Source organism: Chionomys nivalis, chromosome 8, assembly GCF_950005125.1.
Source record: "Chionomys nivalis chromosome 8, mChiNiv1.1, whole genome shotgun sequence".
NCBI lineage: Eukaryota > Metazoa > Chordata > Mammalia > Rodentia > Cricetidae > Chionomys > Chionomys nivalis.
In genome coordinates this window covers 76,562,738-76,583,982 of record NC_080093.1, presented here as the reverse complement: position 1 = coordinate 76,583,982, position 21,245 = coordinate 76,562,738, and the positions used below count along the sequence as shown (strand labels likewise).

The window sequence follows — 21,245 nt, the reverse complement described above, 5'->3', positions numbered from 1 at the left end:
CTAAACCTAATACATAAGACCAATTCATAACCTTAATCTAATATCACTTATCCATAAAACACTCCTTAACCTTAATACAACTTATCCATTACTTATCTATAAAACACTTCTTAACCTTAATACAACTTATCCATTACTTATCTATAAAACACTTCTTAACCTTAATACAACTTATCCATTACTTATCTATAAAACACTTCTTAACCTTAACTTATCCATTAACATTTCCTAATCTTATCAATTATCCATAAGATATCTCTTAACATTTTATGCACTAAACAAATGTATTAACATGTCTATGCTCTTCTCTTAACATCTCATACACTCATGAAATAGCATCATACGACCTGGTTTTCCCTGGCTTAAAAAGGGCTTTTTAAATTTCTTCAGGCTGGACACCTGACCGCACTGGGGGCTGGATAGCGAGGATTGACTCTTGACCCCATAGTCTGTGCTCGGGAGATAAGGTTCCGATGTCCTGTTCCAGGCTGGTATCGGGTGCTGGATCAATCCTTGACCGCGTAGTCTCTGGCCTGGTGCTAGTCTATCTCAGAATGTAGGGCCTTGAACTCAGCTTTTCGGGTGACCGAGTCTCGGGAGACAAGGGTTTTAGTTCTCTACTCTCGAGATAGCAAAGTGTTCTGTCTGCTTTCGAGTCCGAAGGCGAAGCTTTGCTCTTGGGATGGCAAAGCATTCTGAAAGGCAGAGTATTTTGTCTGTTCTCGGGAGACAGACCTTCAGTGTCCACTCTCAGGGAATGAGGCTTTGCATTTGGGATGCAAGGCATTAAATGTCTGTTTTCGGAAGATGAAGCTCTGTACTTGGGAGACAGAGCATTAAATGTTTAGGCAAGGTGTTTAATATTGCTGCTTTTCAGGAGGCAGGCTTGGAGGATCTCTCTTTCCACGGAGGCCTGGTGCCAGAGCCATTGTGAGAAGTGAGATAACTGTCCTGCTTCAGCCCTCTCTTTTATGCCAGTTCAAAACTGCCCCTCGTTTGATCCTTCCGATAACCAGGTGTCCTAGGTTATCAGTATCGACTGGCCACAGAAGTGTGGGGGTCCCTCTTGTGTGGCAAGATTATTTCATTACCACAGTTGCTGGCAGGGCCAGATGGGTGTGACAGCCTTCAAGCGGGCAAATGTTCTCTTAATAGTTCACCTTAGTAGTTTTCCACATCACACACAAGAAAAAATGCTTTTACATTACACCAAGTTTCATTTATTCTTATTCTATAAATTTCCTGTTCTATCTACACTACATATTCCCCTTTATTTATTCATTCAGAGGAATCTGTTTCCATGCTCATTACAGATGTGTAGACAGGAGTTTTATAATGTGGCTTGAGAAACAGATCTCAAAGGGAGAGTTCTACCCTGGCAATCTTGACTAATTCCTGCTTAGGGAGGTGGTTTGGTGGGAATGAAATCTGAGTCTGGGGACAGATGGCAAAAACCATAAACAGAAAGAGTGAGGTGCATTAAAAGGACGTAGAGAGCCTGGGAACAAGAGCATGAGACTGCCACGTGACCAGAGAAGAGGAAAAGAACGAGGAATAGCAGAAAGAACAGGCCAGGCCTGAAATCTCTAGCGCATGCCAGGTGGGTTGGGCTTCTGTGACAGTGACTGAGGCAGACTGAATGTTGTCGAATCTCCCCTGAACCTCAGTTGGAAAATCTCTGCTTAAGGGCATTCTTTCTGAACTAGTATCACATGACTGTGAAGGAATCACTGTCATGGTTGACAGCAGGGTCGAACTGCCTACCACTCACAGAATGTGCCTGTATCTGCTGTCTTGTGTTACATGTCCATGACAAGTGTGCACAAAGATGTGTCTTTGTCCCAGAACCTGTCCCTGTTGCTTTATAAGGCAGAGATTTTCAAATGTCCTTAAGGACAATGCAGTGGCTAGTCCCTTGTGAGGGCGAGGCCGCGTGGAGGAGGACGCACAAGAGAGCTGGCCGTGCAGCAGTGGCGGCGGAAGAGGGGCCAACTCCGCCACAAGCCACTGCAGCATTGTTAAACCAAGGGCCAGTGTGGTGGAATATTATTTTAAGATGTGTTACATTCATTTGTGCTGTGAAATATATGTTTAATGATGCAAAGATGCATTGCATTCTTTCATGTTGCATTTGTTTAGCTCTGTGAAGTTGTGTTACTTTGCCTGCCTAAAACACCTGTATTTTAAGAGAGCTGAATGGCTGATAGCTAGGCAGCAAAGAGAAATGTGTGGGACTACCAGGCATAGAGAATAAAGAGAAAAGAAAGAGAGGAGGAAGGAATGAGAGAAGGAAAAGGAGAGGAAGACACCAGGGGCTGCCACCCAGCCACCCATCCAGCCATGGAGTAAGAAGTAAAGAAAGTGAAATAGTACGGAGAAAGGTAAAAGCCCAGAGGCAAAAAGAAGGTGGGATAGTTTAAGAAAAGCTAGGAAGAAACAAATCAAGCTATGCCTGCGCATTTATAAATAAGAATAAAACTTTATATGTTTATTTGGGAGCTTGGTGATGGGTCCCCAAAAAGTAAAATGAAAACCAACAACAGACCAGTTTCTTCTTGAGCTTCTATTGGAGGCATGCTTTTCTAAAGATCTTTATGGCCTAGCGTCATTGACTTTAGGCTTCTATACCTAAATAAATCTGGCTGTAGCCACCAAGTCTGTGATAATTTGTTACACCAGACAAAAAGCAAATACACTTGTTGACTCTGGATGCAAGAGGCACCTCTTTGTGTCCATATCCTCACAAATTTCTTTAACTGGTCATGCCTAACTGCCTCTCCTCACACTTTAGATTTTTCTACTCATCTATGAAAGCCCAGCTCCAAGGTGGTCTCCATATCTCCTCACTGATAACTGTTAACTCTAGCCTGCGTTTGGTAACCAGTGTGCCCCGGTGACTCGAATGGTCCCTCACAGAGTTCTCAGCAGACGCACGCAGGGCTTATTAACCACATGTCACCTTTGTTCATTCATTTACTTCCATCATTAGATCCAGATTATTTGAGGCGAGGCTCACGATTTGTTAACTTCTCTAAATGGTGGTGTTTCTTTTTTAGTTAGTTTGGCAGAAGTCACCACTTCAAGCATACAGTTAAGTGGCTTTGGTAACTCATACTGTTGTGTAGCAGTTGCCCTAAAGGAAGCCTCTAACTCTCAGCCGTCACTTTTTGATTAATGTCCCATCTTTTCAGCCACTGACTGTCACCAGTTTGATTTCAGCACCCGTGGACTTGACTAATATGTAGCCATTGTGTGAGGATTTGAATGACTGTCACATGGCCTTTCCTTTTACTTCAAAGGAGACCTTTACAGATTTCCTGCAGGGAAGGTTATTATTTTCAGACTCACGCTGTATTGGTTATGTGGAGATATCTTTGAAGGAGAGTCTGGATGGATATAGCCAAGGAAAAGAAGCAACTTAGAGTTATATCAGTCAATGAATAGATAAAGAAAATATGATACAAAATGGAATACTATTTAGCCATAAAAAGAATGGAAGCTCTGTCTTTTGTGACAATGTAGACAGAAATGGAAAAATCAAATGAAACACAGAAAGACAAGACAAAAACTGTACAGTTAAATTTGCATAGGGAATAAAAATTGTTACCGTAGAAGTTGAGAGTAGAATTGTGATCACGTGAGTATGGAGAACAATGGGAAGGGATGGATGGAGACATTGGATTAATGGTTACTGAATTAAGAATAAGAAGTTCTAGTGTGTTATTGTACAGAAAGAAAGCATCTGTATTGATCACAGTAGTTCCCATATGTTAAAAAGTCTGGAGGAGAGGATTCTGAAAGCTTCCAGCATTATATAATGTATTCATTCATGCATTTGGAGGATCACATGGCTCACCATTAACTAATGCAGACAATGTTATGTTTTATGTGTTAAAAAATAAATTTAAACTTAAAAAGATAAATTAATTGTATAATCATATGATATGAAAAATACAGAGCTGGATAAGAAACATGTTTAGACTACTTTCTATTTGGTCTCGATCAGGATCTTTTGAATCTACTTCCTATAAAAATGTAAGTAGACGTTATCTACATTTACCAATGATGTAACGTTCCAGGTCCCTGCATCCTAGAGGTACAACTGACCTATACCCCAACTCTCCCAGGAAAGGTAACATTTACTGAATACTTCTCTTAAATAAATGGCTTAGTGATGCAACTCAAAAGTTCAAAAACAAGAACAAATCAAACCCAAACTCAATAGACAACAGGAATTAATAAAGTCTAAGCCAAAATCAATGAAACAAAGTAAATAATACAAAAAATAAATAAGCCAAAAATCTGGTTCTCTGAAAAAATAAATAAGATTAGCAGGATATTGGCCCAATTAGCTAAAAGAATTAGAGGACCCAAATGAACAGAATCAGAAATGAGCAAGGAAACATTACAACAGACTCCACAAAATACAGAATATCATAACAGGATATTTGAAAAACCTGTACTCTATTAAGTTGTAAAGTCTTTTTTAAAAAGGACAAACTTCTAGATTAAGTCAATCCACCAAAATTAAACCAGGAAGAAGTCGACAATATAAACAGACTGAAAGCAAATGAGGAGATTGAGACAGTAATTCAAAGTCCTCCAGCTTAAAAAGAAAAGAAAAAGTAAAGTTCAGGATAGAGTCACAGAAGAATTCTATTAGACTTTCAAAGAAAATTTACATCCAATCTTTCTTAAACTATTTTAAAAATTAGAAACAGAAGGAGCACTCTCAAACTGGCTCTATGAAAGAAATATTACTGTAATATCCAAATCAAGTAAAGACACAACAGTGAACAAAAACAAAAGCCCCAGACCAATATCCTTGCTTAATATAGAATTTAAAATACCCAATAAAATGCTTGCAGACCAAATACACACATACATCAAAAATATTGTACAGCATGACCAAGTTGGATTTAGCCGAGAGATTTGGGGGTAGTTCAGCATATGCAAGTCAATAAATATAATAAACTTCATAAATGGACTTAAAGACCAAAATTGCATAATCATCTCAGTAGCTGCAGAATAAACTTTCAGCTGAATTCAACACAGCTTCATGATAAAATCCTAGGGAGAGTAGGACTAGAGAGAACACATCTTAACATAATAAAAGCTGTAAGTATAACCCCAGTAGCACAGACACTGAGAGAAACAGTTAATAAATGGGACCTCCTGAAACTCAAAAGGTTCTGTAAAGCAAAGGACATGGTCAACAAGACAAAACTACAGCCTACAGAACGGGAAAAGATCTTCACTAACCCACATCACACAGAGGAACAATCTCCAAAATATACAAAGAGCTCAAGAAATTGGTCATCAAAAGAACAAATAATCCAATAAAAAAAAAATGGAGTACAGACCTAAACAGAGAGCTCTCAACAGAGGAATCTAAAATGGATGAAAGACACTTAAGGAAATGTTCAACATCCTTAGTCATCAGAAAAATGCAAATCAAAACAACTCTGAGATTCCATCTTACACCTGTAAGAATGGCCAAGATCAAAAACACTGATGAGAACTTAGGCTGGAGAGGTTGTGGGGTAAAGGGAACACTCCTGCATTGCTGGTGGGAATGCAAGCTGGTATAGCTCCTTTGGATGTCAGTGTGGTGATTTCTCAGAAAATTAGGAAACAACCTTCCTCAAGACCCAGTAATACCATTTTTGGGTATATATCCAAAGGATGCTCAATTGTGCCACAAGGACATGTGCTCAACTATGTTCATAGTAGCATTGTTTGTCATAGCTAGAACCTGGAAACAGCTTAAATGCCCCTCGACCGAAGAATGGATAAGGAAAATGTGATACATTTACACAATGGAGTACTACACGGCAGAGAAAAATAATGACATCTTGAATTTTGCAAGAAAATGGATGGAGCTAGAAAACATCATATTGAGTGAGGTAACCCAGACCCAGAAAGACAATTATCATATGAACTCACTCATAAGTGGTTTTTAAACATAAAGAAAACCAGCGCACAAATCACAATCCCAGAGAACCTAGACAACAGCGAGGACCCTAAGAGGGACATACATAGATCTAATCTACATGGGTAGTAGAAAAAGACAAGATCTCATGAGTAAAATGGGAGCATGAGGATCTTGGGGGAGGGTTGAAGGGGAGGAGAGAGGTAGGGAGGGGAGCAGAGAAAAATGTAGAGCTCAATAAAAATCAATTTTAAAAAGCTGTAGACGAGAAATCTACAACTAACATCATTCCAAATGAAAAACAATTAAAGCAATCTCACTGAAGTCAGGAACAAGACAGAACTTTCAATTATTCTAACTTCTCAATATTGTGCTCAAAGCACTAGTCAGAGAAATAAGGAAAGAGAAGTGAATTAGACAGATAAAAACAGGGGGAAAGGAGTCAAACTGTCTCTATTTATAGATGATAATATGCATAAGAGATTTCAAAAATTCTACCAGAAAAATTCTAAAAAACAATGAACAATTTCAATAACATGGTAGACACAGACTCAACACACACACACAAATGGATAGCTTTCCTGTGCCCCAACAATGAGTAGGAGATCGTGGACATACTCCGATTTACAATAAATAGCAAGGAGGTGACGGCCATCTACAGTGACAATCTTAAACCTTGGAATAAAGAGATATAGACACTAGAAAATGGAGAGACATCACAGGCTCATGGACTGATAGAATTAATATTGTGAAAATGGCCATTCTACCAAAGCCATTTTCAGATTCAATATAATGTCATTTAAAATTCCCATCTCATTCTTCAAAGAAATAGAAAAACTATCCTAAGATTTCCATGAAAGCACACACACAAAAAAAATCTGGATAACTAAAATAATCCTGAGTAAAAAGAACAGTGCTGGAGAGATTTACATTCTAGACGTGAAGATATATTACAGAGCCATAGGAATAAAGACAATATGGTACTGGCACAAAATCAGACATGTGCTTTTGTGAGTTCATGTGAACAAATTTGAAAGTGAACAAAATTGAAGATTCAAAAAACATGAGTACAAGTAGATACAGCCATCTGATATTTGACAAAGTTGCCAAAAACATGTTAGACAAAAGAAAGCATCTTCAGTGTATGGTGCTTAGAAAAGTGTATGTCCACATGAAGAAGAATGTAATTAGACCCATCACCTATCACCAAACACAAAAGCTCACTCCAAATCAACCACCTTAATGTGAAACATGAAGCTGGTGGAAGAAGACTTTGACAGTACCCTATATGATGCAGGTCTAGAAAAGGATTTTCTAAATAGAACTCTATTTGCCCTGGAATTAAGGGCAACAACTGATAAACGGGACATCGTAAAACGAAAATGCTTCTGTATATAAAAGGAAGAAAATCAAGTGAGAAGGATGCCCATAGAGTGGAAAAGAATCTTTTCCAGCTAAACATTTGAAAGAAGACTAATATCCAATTAGTCTTCTAACTAGTCTGCTAATTGGATATTGCAAATTGCTCCGGGCCCTATAGAAATCAGAGAATTCTCCAAAGGCTAAACATGAATGCATTGTCTGGCCCAGTTATTTAACCCCTTGGTATATGCCCCCAAGGACTCTATATTCTACTCCAAAAATAGTTGCACAGTCATGTTTACTGCTGCAATAGCTAGGAAATAGGAACAACCTAAATATCCTTCAACTGATGAATAGAAAATGAAACTCTGGTACCTATACACTATGGAGTACTACTCAGCTGTAAAAACAGCAACAACAAAAAACCCTGAAATCATGAACGTTGCACTGTACGGAGTGAGGTGACAGAGACCCAGAAAGACAACTGTGGAGTGATGTCTCATCTGCGGCTCCTAGCTCCAAATCTTCAGGTGTGGGTAAATACCCTGAAGTAACTGCAGGTACCAGGAAAGCAAAAGGGGCACTGCAGGAGTGGCGACAGAGAGAATATCAGCGTGCAAGTGATTTGAAGGGAGAAATGAAAATGGAGTTGAGACGAGATCTGATGTGGGAGTGATTTCTTTCTTATCTGTTGCTTTCATTGGTTAATAAATAAAGAAACTAACTAGGCCCATTTGATAGGCCAACCCTTAGGTGGGTGGAGTAAACAGAACAGAATGCTGGGAGAAAGAGGCCGAGTCAGGCAGTCGCCATGATTCTCCCACCGGACACAGACGCAGGTAAAGATCCTCCCTGGTAAGCCACCAGCTCGTGGTGCTACACAGAATATTAGAAATGGGTTAGATCAATATGTAAGAGCTAGCCAATAAGAGGCTGGAACTAATGGGTCAAGCAGTGTTTAAAAGAATTCTGTGTAATTATTTCGGGGCATAAAGCTAGCCGTGCGGGCAGCCGGGTGCCAGGAACTTAGCCTGCTGCTCATATTACAGCAGAGATCAATACAGGAGGAGAGGAAGAGTGCAAACTAACAGTGAACATGTCTGAAAACAACCCCACAAAGAATCGTATTGTTTCTATTCACTTAAAATTACGTATAATACATACAAGTCTAAAGGTATACATATATAGTTTAAATAAAAATTTCTCATCTGGGCTGACAGTGCTCCCCACAAGAGCCATAGACTGTGTGACAGAAACCCCAATACCAGATATGAGAAGCCCCTTTCCAGATTGTTTGGGCAAATCTAAGAGACTCCCTAAACACCATAGGCCATTGCTGTTGCCATTGGTCTTCATCCTAGGGCTTGAAGGTAAATCTCTATTCCTGATGACACCATATACTTCAGACATAGGATTCTGCGGATCTGACCTGGATCTCCCCTGAAAGCATCCTCCCTGAGGACCAGCTATCATGGTAACAGAAGGTGCCATGCAACCTTCCACAGGGGAAAGCAATCAACAGTCCTGTCTAACTGTGGCACCTCTGTACAGCAATGACCCACATGGCAAGGTAACCCTAAGGGTGCAGTAGTGGTATGTATGCCTCGGCAGTAACCACAGCTCACTAATTGGACTTAAGGCCTGCTCAACAAGAAGGATGGCATGCCTGCTACTGAAACCTGGTCAACTACCTAGGGCTAGTGAGGTGATGGATCTTGGAGGGCAGTTACACCACAGCTTTACTAAACCTTTATAATCCCTGACTATATTATAAATATTTACTCTTATAACTACAGGTTCAGGTAGACCTCTTCCCTTATCAAGAAACTTCAATAGATGGAGACCATTGCAGAAAATTACAACTGACCAAAATTCAGAAAACAAGTGTGTGGTGCCTAGCTCAGCTGAAACATCTACAACACACCTCCTGCACCTAAGGCTCAGGGAGCATCAAGGAAGAAGGGGTGGAAAGATTGTAAGAGCCAGAGGGATAGGAAGTCTACTCTGAGATTGTGTCTCCTAGAAATGTCAGGGAAGCTACACCCATGAAATCTCAATGACATGACTTCCCAAAGAAGACCCAAGCAAGGAGGATACTACTAGTAGACATCCTAATGTGGAAGGGGAATCTCACAGGGCCCCAACCATCCACAAAGAACTTCAGGCAACTAAGGAATGTTGAGACAGAGAGAGAGAGAGAGAGAGAGAGAGAGAGAGAGAGAGAGAGAGAGAGAGACCTCAAGGAAGAACCTCCTAATTGGCTATACATTATATAGACTGGGGAGGTTGTATTTACATATTCTGAAATACATATATACCTACTTATCAGCAATTAAAAAAGAGGTCACAAAATTGAGAGTAAAGGGAAGTAAATGGGAGGGGTTGGGGGAAGGGAGAAAATGTTGTGATTACATCTTAATTCCAAAACCAAACTATTTTCAATAAAGATATAAAAATTAAACAAAAAGGAAAAGTAATTTCTTTCTCCATCATTGTCAGATCATGGCCACTGACACTGTGTATCTCTGTGGGAGACATTATTGCTTTTGCATGATCCATAGACTCTGTAGGCTCGGCTCTAGGGAGCGGGATGTCATGCGCCCTTGCTGACGCTAAGCCCTGCCATGTCTTTGCTTAATTTCAGGTTTGTATCTTCCTACCAGAGGAAAGGTCTACATTGGTGGATATGACATCTCAACTGACATGGTTGAAGTTAGGAAAAGCTTGGGCTTGTGTCCCCAGGATGACCTATTGTTCCCGATGCTTACTGTGTCAGAACACCTTGATTTCTACTGTGTGGTGAGCACTTCCTTTCTGCACTCTTCACATCCTCCAGGCAGTGTGAGCAAGGACCTGCAGCTCTGCCTTCATCAAAAGTTCCTGCTGGAGGCAACAAGAAGGGCGAGCGTATGCAGACAGCTCTGTTAAAGCCCTAATGTAAGAATGTTCTAAGCACAAAGTTAAAACCACTATATAAACGTTGATTCTTCTTTTTAGATAAAAGGAATGCCTTCAAATAAAAGAACCAGAGAAATTCGTAGGATGCTCACTGCTTTTGGCCTGCTGCATAAAAGTGATACAATGTCCAAGAATCTGAGTGGAGGGATGAAGCGCAAACTCTCAATCATCATAGCTCTTATAGGGGACACCAAGGTAAATAACAGTTAGAACGGGTTCCTGTGGGGCTGGCAAGATGGTTCCAAAGTCCCTGTGGAGCACGTAGAGACCTGCTTCCAGATCCCCAGCACCCAGGTAAGAGCCAGGCATGCTTGTGGGTATCTATAACTTAAAGCAGAGATTATGTCATGGAGACAAGCAGATCCCCAGAGCTTGCTGTTCAACCAGCCCAGCTCATCGATGGCTTCTGGGTTCAATGTGAGACCCTGTCTCAAAAGAGAAGATGCAGAGTGATTAAAGAAGACATTGGACATCAATCTCTGGCATCCACACATGTAAACACACATAGTAAGAAATAAAATAAAATAGGTCTTTACTCCTCCAGATTCAAACACAAAAGCAGGCACAAATTTAGCTCTCCCAAATGTAAGGAGAGGGGCTTCCTATTATTAATGTAGCTGACATAATGTGGTCATAGGTGTGACAGTCCATGATTTATCAGTTCTCCATCCTAGGGTAGGCTAGAGTCTGTATCTTTGCTTAAATATGCCCCTTATGTACAGTAGGTTATTCCACATCCAGCAAGCACGAAGTAAATAGAGCCATGGTTACTTACCCTTGTCTCTAGGTGGTGATACTCGATGAGCCAACATCTGGCATGGATCCAGTCTCAAGGAGGGCCACCTGGGACTTACTTCAGCAATATAAAGAGAACCGTACCATCTTGCTGACCACACACCACATGGACGAAGCTGATGTGCTTGGTGACCGCATTGCCATCCTAGTCATGGGGACCCTGAAGTGCTGTGGCTCTTCACTTTTCCTGAAGAAATTATATGGTCCGTCTATTTGATTCTTTGGATACTGGTGCTGTAGTGACGTCCTCTTAGCTAGGCATGGTGGTGTGTGCCTGTGACTGTATGCATGGTAGGCTGAGGCAGGATAGAACAATGAGTTGGAAGCTCTACATAGGAGACCCTGTCTCAAAAAACATTTCCAATGTCAATTTCATTCTTTTTTTTTGTTTTCTCTAAAAAGACCTAAGTTCTATTGCATTAGATATAAAGTATTTTGGTCCTCGTTTCTGGATATAACTCATACATCACCTATCTATTCAATTTTTTTCCATTCTGATCCAATAACCATATTCTGACTTGGAAGATGCTCCTTATTGAACCAATGAACATAATCATTATATTTATTTCTTTCACATGGCTGATAATAACTGATAATTTGTCATAGGGACACAGATTAATACATTGATTGATGGATGCTTATAGGGAAGAAAGTCGATGACCACACTGATATTTGACATTTGAACATTGGTACCAAATCCCCACTGTGTGAGCTAAACCCTTTCTAGTTAATGTTCACAAACTATTCCTCAAATGCAGCACCGCATCAATCAGAACTTAATGGACAAGAAATATATGAAAAGTAGGATCAAATAGCCTTGACTTGAGTGAGTATGCAGTCTGATTAGTAAGACTAAATTATTTCCAGGCCTAGTGATATAGGCCTGTAATTCTAGCAATCCAAGAGGCCGAGGCAGGAGAATTGTGAGTTGAAGAACTGCCTTGGCTACAGAATGAATTCTAATCCAGCCTTGGCAATTTAGGGGGATGTTGTCTCCAGAAGTGCAGAGGACCTAGGGAGCTGTTCAGTGGATAGAGTTGGTGCCACACAAGCATGAGGATCTGAGTGGGGTCTCCAGTAAAAGGCAGGGCATGATGGTCTGCCCCGTGACTGCAGTGTTGGGAGGATGGAGGGAGACAGGATCCCTGCACCTTTCTGACCAGGCAGTCTAGCCAAACTGGGGACTTCTAGGTTCAGTGAGAGACCCTTTTTCAAAAAGATAAGAATATGGAGGCCCAGTTGACAAAGACACCTGCAACATCTCCATATGTTCACACACGACATCCCATAGCCCCACACACCTCACACATAACTAAGTACAATTTACAGAATAAAAAGAGTGTTGGAGGTATAGCTCAGTGGTAGAGCACCTGCTTGTCAAGGCATTAAGGCCCTGTGTTTGATCATCTAAATGGAAATTTTCAGGTGTGGGATATCACCTAGTCATGGTGAAGACTCTTGAATGTGATGTTGAAAAAATCTCCGAGTTGATTAAGGATTACATACCAACTGCTGAGATGGAGATGAATGTTGCAGCTGAATTGTCATTTATCCTGCCAAAGGAGTACACACACAGGTAAGGATCCCGAAATGCTGCACAGCGACCATTGGGTCATCAGAAACTGCAGTGACCTTTCTCGGCTTCCTCAGACTTGGCAAACAGATCCTTGCTACTTGCCTTTCGAGACATACTGGTAAGAGCATTTGCTTTCTAAGTTTTCACTAATTATACAGAAGGAAGCCACAAAGGTAGTGTCCATAGATCTTTATGGGCAAGCATTGAAACTGGGATTAATTAATGATAAGATAGGGCACTATAATGATGTTTCTTCTTCTTGCTGAGTAGAGACAAGTGAATTTATATTGCTCTATAAAAAGGTTGCTTGACTGGGCAGTGGTGGTGCACATCTTTAATCCCAGCACTCAGGATGCAGAGGCAGGCAAATCCCTGTGAGTTTGAGGCCAGCCTTGTCTACAAGAGCTAGTTCCAGGACAGTTAGAACTGTTACACAGGGAAACCCTGTCTCAAAAAAAAAAGAGGGGGGGGTTCTTAATGTTTTCTTATGATTTTTAGTACACATATATAATATATAATTTCTAAGGTACATTGTGAAGCTTTGATAAATGCTTATGTTACAGAATGATCAAATAATAAATGCATTACCTCATATACTTATTTTTGCAGAAAAAAGCATGTAAAAGTGTACAACATATGAAATTTATAACTGCCATTCTGTGCTAGGATCAGTGATGCATACTGCTCCTATCTAACTGGGAGTTTGTACTTTTTGATCAACAGCCTCATCCCCACCCCACCCCCACGAGGCTCTCATACCTCCATTGTGTTTTCTACTTCTATGAGTTCTAAATTGTAGACCTTTATATACAGGAAATCATGCACCATTTGCCTTTCTGTGTCTGTGTTTTTTTCACGGATGATAGTGTCTCCTAGACATATGTGGGCTGGAATGGATAATGACCTTCTTCTTATCTTAAAGGCCGTATGGTGCTGCACTGTGCACTTACACAGTGTAGGGCATTTTTTAACCATGTCTCTCCTGTATCTCGGATACTCTGAGTTAAGCTGTGTTAAAGAAGGCATTTAGAGATGCTGATCTGTTTATTTAGCTCTATAACCAGGAGGCAGTGGCTGGATCATACAACATTTTAGTTTTCTGGGATCTTCCCTGTGATACTGCTGTACCAAGGACAAATGGTTAAGAATCACCATCACCCTAATGTCTCCAGAATGTACTTTGTCTCTCTTAATAGCTGTTCTAACAGGTCTGATAGTTGATGTGTTTTTAATTTTTATTTCCTTGGGTTTTGGTTATGTTAAAAATTTGCAAATCTTCCTTTGAGAAGTATCTATGAGTTCCATTTTGATTGGATTGTTTGTTTCCTTCATAATTGAGTTCCTTCTACTTCAAATATTTACCCCAAAATATGAGCTGTCTCTTCTGAAAGACCCCTGGAGTGGGAAGACTCTCACTCAAGTCTCGGGATAACATGACCCCCCCCCCCCACCAGGAACTCACGAGAGACCTTTCCTGCTGAAATCACATGAGGTTTATTGACAGGAACCAGCACACTGGGGCTGAAACTCATTTCTCATTCAGGGGTAGAGAGTTCAACCCCGAGTAGCTGGGAGAAGGGGTATTTAGGGTAAGAAACCACAACCCAAAGGGGATAGGAAGGGCGTCATTGGAAAATTGCAAAAATCCTAGTGATCATCACAAGGAGGTAACTCCCCGTTTCCCAAACTTGTTCTCAAGATTATAATCTGACTTTGTGGTCAGCCAGTTCCTGGAACAGAGTCACTGAACCGGCTAGCCTAGATTTCTGGCTCTTTTCTTCCTGCTAGAATGGTCTGGATTTATCCAGGTCTTTCACTTCATTCTAGCATTAATTTAGAAAATTGTTAGCTAGATGTAATCCCTCTTTTTTTTTAAAAAATAAGTGATCTTATTGGCTGTGCTTTTGAATTTTATGTAAGAAGAAATACGTGTTCAGATCCGCATCATGGATGCCCTACTCTGTTTCCTTCTGCTTGTTTTACAGTTTTCAGATTTCATGTTCCATTTAATCCATTTGGGGTGATTTTTGGTTTTTGAAAGAAAATCTTATTATTCAGCCCTTATTGGTATTGTAGGCTGATTATGTTCCATACAATATAAGATAAGGTTTGGTTTAATTCTACTGCGTGTGAGTAACTACATTCCTGGCACTGTTTTTGTCTATGTGGGGCACCGTTAAGTATCGCCTGTCAGCTGTGTGGGTTTGCTCCTGTCACATGGCTCAGGAGGAGCAGCAGATGGCAATCGACTTCAGGGTGTCAGCCTACCAAGCGAATCCCTGGTGGGCAAATCTAGGATAGGAAAGACCCCGAGACTGCAGACCCCTGTCATGGTCTGGTGCCAGCCTGGATCATAAATTATTTCTCTGTACCAGAGGGGAGGTGTGGGAATAGTTGAGACAACTCACATGGCTTTATTGGGAGGGAGATTCTCAGTGATCCCTCATGAAATCCTGAGTTCACATCCTGAAAATTCCTCGTGTTTATTCTCCAAACAGCCTTTATACCAAAACATAAACTGAGGGGGAAATTCATTAGCATTCTGTTTCCTGGGTAACTAGGCGGATATCTGAGGTCACGTCCACACCTATTCTATGCCCATTTTGTCACGTCTTCCTATCTTCCTGCTCTGTATGCCAGCCCTGTCAAGTAGGCCGAATTAACATCTCTATCCCAGGCATCCTCCAAATTACAAAGAAGGAGCAGAACAATATTAGCATGTCCTGATCCTTTTAGGATGGCGGCATCCTGTCTGGAAGGCTCTGTGACCACCTTCCGTGTGGCCAGGTGTGAAGTGGCCTATGAGTTCGGCCACCATACAATGTGGGGCCTGTATAATGTTGCCCCACAGACCCCGTAATGTCTTTTGCTTCTGCTGTGCCTTTACCTGTTTGCTGTTGCTATCTGTCTCTGGTATCTGGCATGGTGTGAATAGGTGTGGGAAATCTTCACCGCCTATAATACAGTGTGTTTATCTCATGGATACATCCTCTTCTACAGGGCATTTTTATCTGTGGATTATTATGAAGATGATTTCTTCCTAATCTGTACTGTCTAGTTGACAATAATAATAATGCTACTTTAGAGTTTTGATGAGAAAAAATAAAACAAGGAAGTGTCCTACAGCTAGAACACATGAGTTTCTACTGAGGAGATGTATAGACTGTGGCTGAAGTTAATGATTTAGAAGAACAGTTGAGTCCCAGTAGCCCAGCTAGTTTAAATTCTTCTAATCTTAATGTTTGGAGATGTGTTCACAGGTTTCAGAGTGTATCATAACCAAAACAAAGTTTTGAAAATAACTTAGACTAAGATGTTTTTATCAAATAGTTTGAAGGTGAAAAACCCAACAAGATAATCTGAAGTTTTAGAAAGGCACACAGCTGGATGAGGAATCGTTAAGGTCAGGGAGCAAGAACAAAGCAGCCCAGTTGTCATTATCTGCATGCCTTTCTTACTAGGATTCACTGATGACCAAAGGCGATGATTAATTCCTTAGACCCATTTCTGCCCTTAACCTTCTGACATAAAAACTATTGATGAGTGGGTCTGTGCCCTAAAGATTTAAAGCTGACTGATTGTTTCTCATGTATAAAAGTTTAGTTTTGTGATTTCTTTAAGATTCCTTATAAGATCACGTCTCAAGATAAGAAATAAAGTGACCGTCCTTTCTTTGTAACCACAAGACACAGCCTGCCAGTGAAAGAGCACCTTGCTTGATGCACACTGTCAACTGTCAATCTATGACAAGTAGCTTGGATATGAATGTATGTGGGTTCTGGGGATAATTTGTTTTCACCTGTAAAATGTTTAATCATGTAAGGGATATGGAATACATGCCTTTTTTTTTTACTTGTATTTGTTGTAATCATTTACTTGAAAAACAGAATGTAACCACATTGTAATTTTTATATTGCTTGAAAGATTTTGCTTGGGATATATAAGCTGTATGGGAAGGATAAAAATAGAGTAAGTATGATTTAGAAGGAAAGCATCAAGAATGAGTGAGAGAGATCACCCGGAAAATAAAGAGTAGAGAATGCAAAAGAAGAATTAAGAAAAAGTCTGAAGGAAACCATCAAGACTACATGAGTGCCCTTTTCCCTAACCCCCTCAGATAAAAGTCATAGTGCATGCCAACTCTGTGAATTCCTTTTGAGCCCTGTTCTGCTGGCCTCCCAGGCTGGGATAGTCTGTTTTGGTGACTACAGTTTTCTATTAGATTTTGGAGTTATGTTATGGTGTGTGTCCAGCTGAGTCTTTTGCTCAGGTCCTTTTCAGTATTTGGAATCTTTATGCTTACCTGAGAAGTTTTGAATAGTTTTTGCTATTTCTGTGAAAAGACCAGAAAATGATAATAATAAAAATGACATTTGTAATTTTTGTGGTTTTTTTCTGACTTTTTCCATTTTTGAGTTTGGTAGTTAACATGTATATGTATAGACAGTCTTTTCTTAGCATTGTATTTTATTTTGAAATCACCTATGTAAAAACTGGAATATTGTTGATAATATGCACACATACCCAGAGGCTTTTCATTACATGAATGAATGAATTGAATTAAAGGGTTTAAAAATTCATCCTATCTCTCCACAGGATGAACCAGTTCTAACTGCTGGATTTCTAGTACAACCTTGAAGTTACACTGTGCATTTGTTAATGTGTGCATATGCATACTTATCACCAGCATATGCATACTTATCACTATCTTGAAAAATACATTAAAATAATGTATAAAACTTACCCTTGTTTCTGATGTTGAGAGAAAGGAGTTTGTATCCAACTTTGATTCAAAATATAAGAAACTTATCTGAGGTTTACACAATGGATTTTGTGTCCTGTGGCCATGCCAGTCCTTAGAGCACAGTAGAGGCTTTCGAGAATGGAAGATTTCCTGGAGTAAGTGGATTTTAAAGAATGAGGTTCTAAGACATTTTAGAGAACCTAGTCTTGCACCATCAGCCACATGTGTTCAAGATTGCTGAAGACTCCCTGGTTTGGGAAGGGCACTTTCCATCTGGTCTCTAACTTCTGGAATTAATTATTTTTATTTCTGTTTTAGATATCTTCTTATTAGTTTACAAATATTTATCCTGTTCACTTTAGTGTTTCACAGAAGCCATAACATGTAGTAAATTAGATCTAAATAGCAGGGAAAGCAGAAAGTCAATATATAAAGGAAACTAATGGTGGTTTATCAGGGAACTAGGAAGCAGTTTGCTGTAATCACTTGCTGGTGTATCTTCCTTCCGTTTCCCCACATTGTGATTTGCCAGGGACATGGAAACCCATCAACACCAGAAGCTTTTCAGTGATGCATTAACCACACTCTTTACACAGCTGAGGAAAATCAGCCCAGAATAGATATATACATATGTATGTGTTCACATACCTGTGTACATGGGTATGTATGTTTTTACAAATGCTGTCTCTGTTATCTTTTAGGTTTTCAGAACTTTTCGCAGAAATAGAAGAAAGACAAGAAGAGCTCGGTATCATTGGCTTTGGTGTCTCCATGACTACCATGGATGAGGTTTTTTTCAAGTGAGTACCTGCGCCCTGCCCCCATGTTAGGTGACATCATTTGCTCTCTGATTCCCGGTGCCCTGTCTTTGGAATAGTCTTTGGTCTCACAATTCTGCTTGTTCATCTGTCATGCGGAGGCAGCTTCTAAAGCACCATTTTGACTCAGAAGCCCTTAATATTTCCTTATACTGTGGTTTCTGTTATTCTGTATAGCATTTCTCCTTTATATTAACACACACACACACACACACACACACACTTCTCACATAGAAACCATCAACCAAAGAGAGCATATTGACCATATATTCATTTGCTTTATAAAGTAATCCATACATATATTAGAGTTCTATAGAATTAGAAATATAAAATAAAACTGCAATTATCACTATAATTTTGTAAAATGTAGAACATTTAATAACCATTTTACTCTAAAAGCAAGAAATACATGGTCTTGGAACTTTGTTCATGTTTTGTTTATTTTGTGCCTTGGAGCTGGGGCTGTTGTTTGGTCGCCAAGTTCTTTTCTGACATATACAAAGCCTTTAACCAGAAGTTTTGGGATGCTGGATATTAAACCCCCAGGTCTCAGGCATACTGGACAGTCTCTTGACCACTGAGATTCAATGTTCCCCCCACACCCACACCCAAAGCATGTTTTCCATCATTAATGTTAGTGTTGTGTAGAACGGTCATTTAAAAAATGTCTCTTTAAAGGGCAGGAGTTAGGGAACTAATATTATAGTTAAAAGTTATTTCTTAATATATATTGACACGTGTGTGTTTGTGTGTGTGTATGTGTGTGTATGTTTGTTTGTAGGGTCAGTAATTTGGAAGACTTGAATCTGAATACTGAGGCTGCCCATTCGACTTCCATAGAGGACCAAAGCACAAGTAAAGACAACCAGAATATGAATGTACCCAGAAATTTTGATAGAAAAAATTATCCAAGAAGATACTCTAATTCTTCATTCAATACTGGGGTGAGCACCTTCACCAAGAATATAGTGCTAGTATGTTTGGGAGGAATAAAAGATGACATTTTATTTTATTGGCTGAATTCAGAAAAGTTTTGGAGTACTTAGAGCTATTCCATCCACATAGGAAAAACCTTATAAAGAAATTCACTTAATTTTCTTACTCAGTTATGAAATAGTAAAGGGGCAAAACTGATTTATTTGAATTGTTTTATTCCTTGTGTTTACTCATTATGTGGGGGTGTGCACGTGCGCATATGTGGGGTCAGTGCTGGCCACAAATGATCACAATCACTGCCCTCACATACGAAAGACATTTCACTCGAGCGCTGCTGAGCTCCAGGACCCCCGTGTTAGCACTGGACTGTCGCCTCGTTGTCTAACATTGTTTTGTTGCTCTCCTGATTTATCTTCCTTAAAAATTTTTGCATGGGCATGCAGCAGAGATTCTTAGACCATGGATGTATCTGTCCAAGTTTCCTAGAAACACTTCTTACGTTTTCCCCATGGGATTTGGGAGTTTGTGAAATAGGGTATTATATACAACGAGTGTCTAGAATTTTGAGTCAAAGTTGTGATTCCTCGCTGTCATTTACTGGATGGTTGTCTTTGATCAAGCTCAGTTAATGTGGATGAGGCTGTTTCAGGGAGCAGAGTATAGTCATGTGCACTGTGTAATGTCTGACATGAGATGCCACCCTATGCCACCTCCTCTCCTGCTCTCTCTCTTTCTTCCTTGTATGCAAACAAATAAACTATGGGGCATTTCTGTTGCTCTCCTGTTTTTGTTCAGTTTTTGAGGGTGAAGTCTGAGTTTTCAGGTCAGTCCAGAAAGGCTGATCACTGTGTTAAAACACTTTTTATTTTTCTCATTTTATATATATATTGTATATGAACTAATCTCCTAAAAGCAGAAGTTGCCTTCTTTCGGGACCATGATGGGAGCAAAGGATTCTCCCACCACACTTTGTCATACTTCTGGTCAAAGATAACACCAGTGTGGTTTCTTCTACTCAGAACACATTGTTTGACTAGGGATATTGTCCCACTCTGACTTATGTGATGTCTATATGTTGGGGAGAATACAATAATTGTATTTTAAAATTTCAGTATGCTTAGTATGTTCTCCTTTGACTCTCAAGTACCTTTTCTGAGGAGGTATGTATTTAGAGCAAAGGGTTCCATTTTTTAACTAAAAACAAACCCATACTCAACTACACATTGCCCCCAAAGCTTGAAAAGTAGACAAAATTATATATTTATGTAATTTTCTAATTAACCATGGGGGATTGCTTTGAACTTAGAGGTTAAGTAAAAATATACTGGGCACATTGTAATCTTAAACTAAGTTATTCTTCTGTTTCCTGGTGCTCTGCAATCCTGCAGACCAGATATTAAAAGGTAGCCATAGAAACTTGATGCAAAAGGTAATGTTGAAAAATGGTGTTTAGAGTAAGAAAATGGGTATGTTGTTCTGCAGAGGCTCTATGAACAGTGACATTAATGACAGTGACTCCCCTCTGGGGACTTCCACAGTAATGAAGTTAGGTGCCAAGTTGTAGTGCCTTCAGAAAACATGGAGTATCTGGTCTACCAGCCCCACTCTTCCTTCTGTACATCTGTCACCACACAACTGAAGACATTTATGCTAATGACTTCCATCAAAATCTGTGACCACTGTAACGCTGCCTTCTCTCTCTTGTAGCGGGTTCTCTACGCCCAGCAGTTCCGAGCCATGCTCATCAAAAGGGCCGTGTTCTCTTGGCGCAACTGGAAACTGCTGCTGCTGCAGTTGCTGGCGCTTCTGGGTCTCATGTATCTTCTGATGAGAGGCATAAGCTTCTCAACGGCTCGAGAACCTGCCAGGGTGATGGATTTGGAGCAGTACAGGGAGACCATTGTACCCTTCTCAATTTCTGGAGATCCTGATTTGACCCAGAATCTCACCAAAAATCTTGAGATCATGCTAAAGGCTAAAAACCAAGAACTCCATGAAGTGCAAGGTAAGTCTCTTACAACCAGAGAAAGAGCACCAGTAGATGGAGACCTGCTTGTGGTAAGTTGAAAGGGCAGTCTCAGCTGGAATGTTTAGAAATTTGTTCCTCTCCTCTCTTCTCCTCCT

General features: G+C 40.1%; 1 protein-coding gene across 1 annotated transcript in view; it reads left to right on the top strand.

Moving 5' to 3' along the window:
• Positions 1–21,245, top strand: part of LOC130880341 (phospholipid-transporting ATPase ABCA3-like) — a 105,187-nt gene that overhangs the window by 40,205 nt on the left and 43,737 nt on the right. The window contains exons 13-19 of the mRNA XM_057779329.1: positions 9,939–10,093; positions 10,292–10,447; positions 11,040–11,250; positions 12,473–12,623; positions 18,069–18,167; positions 18,967–19,129; positions 20,829–21,126. Coding sequence (XP_057635312.1) covers positions 9,939–10,093; positions 10,292–10,447; positions 11,040–11,250; positions 12,473–12,623; positions 18,069–18,167; positions 18,967–19,129; positions 20,829–21,126 — 1,233 coding nt within the window. The remainder of the gene's footprint in view (positions 1–9,938; positions 10,094–10,291; positions 10,448–11,039; positions 11,251–12,472; positions 12,624–18,068; positions 18,168–18,966; positions 19,130–20,828; positions 21,127–21,245) is intronic.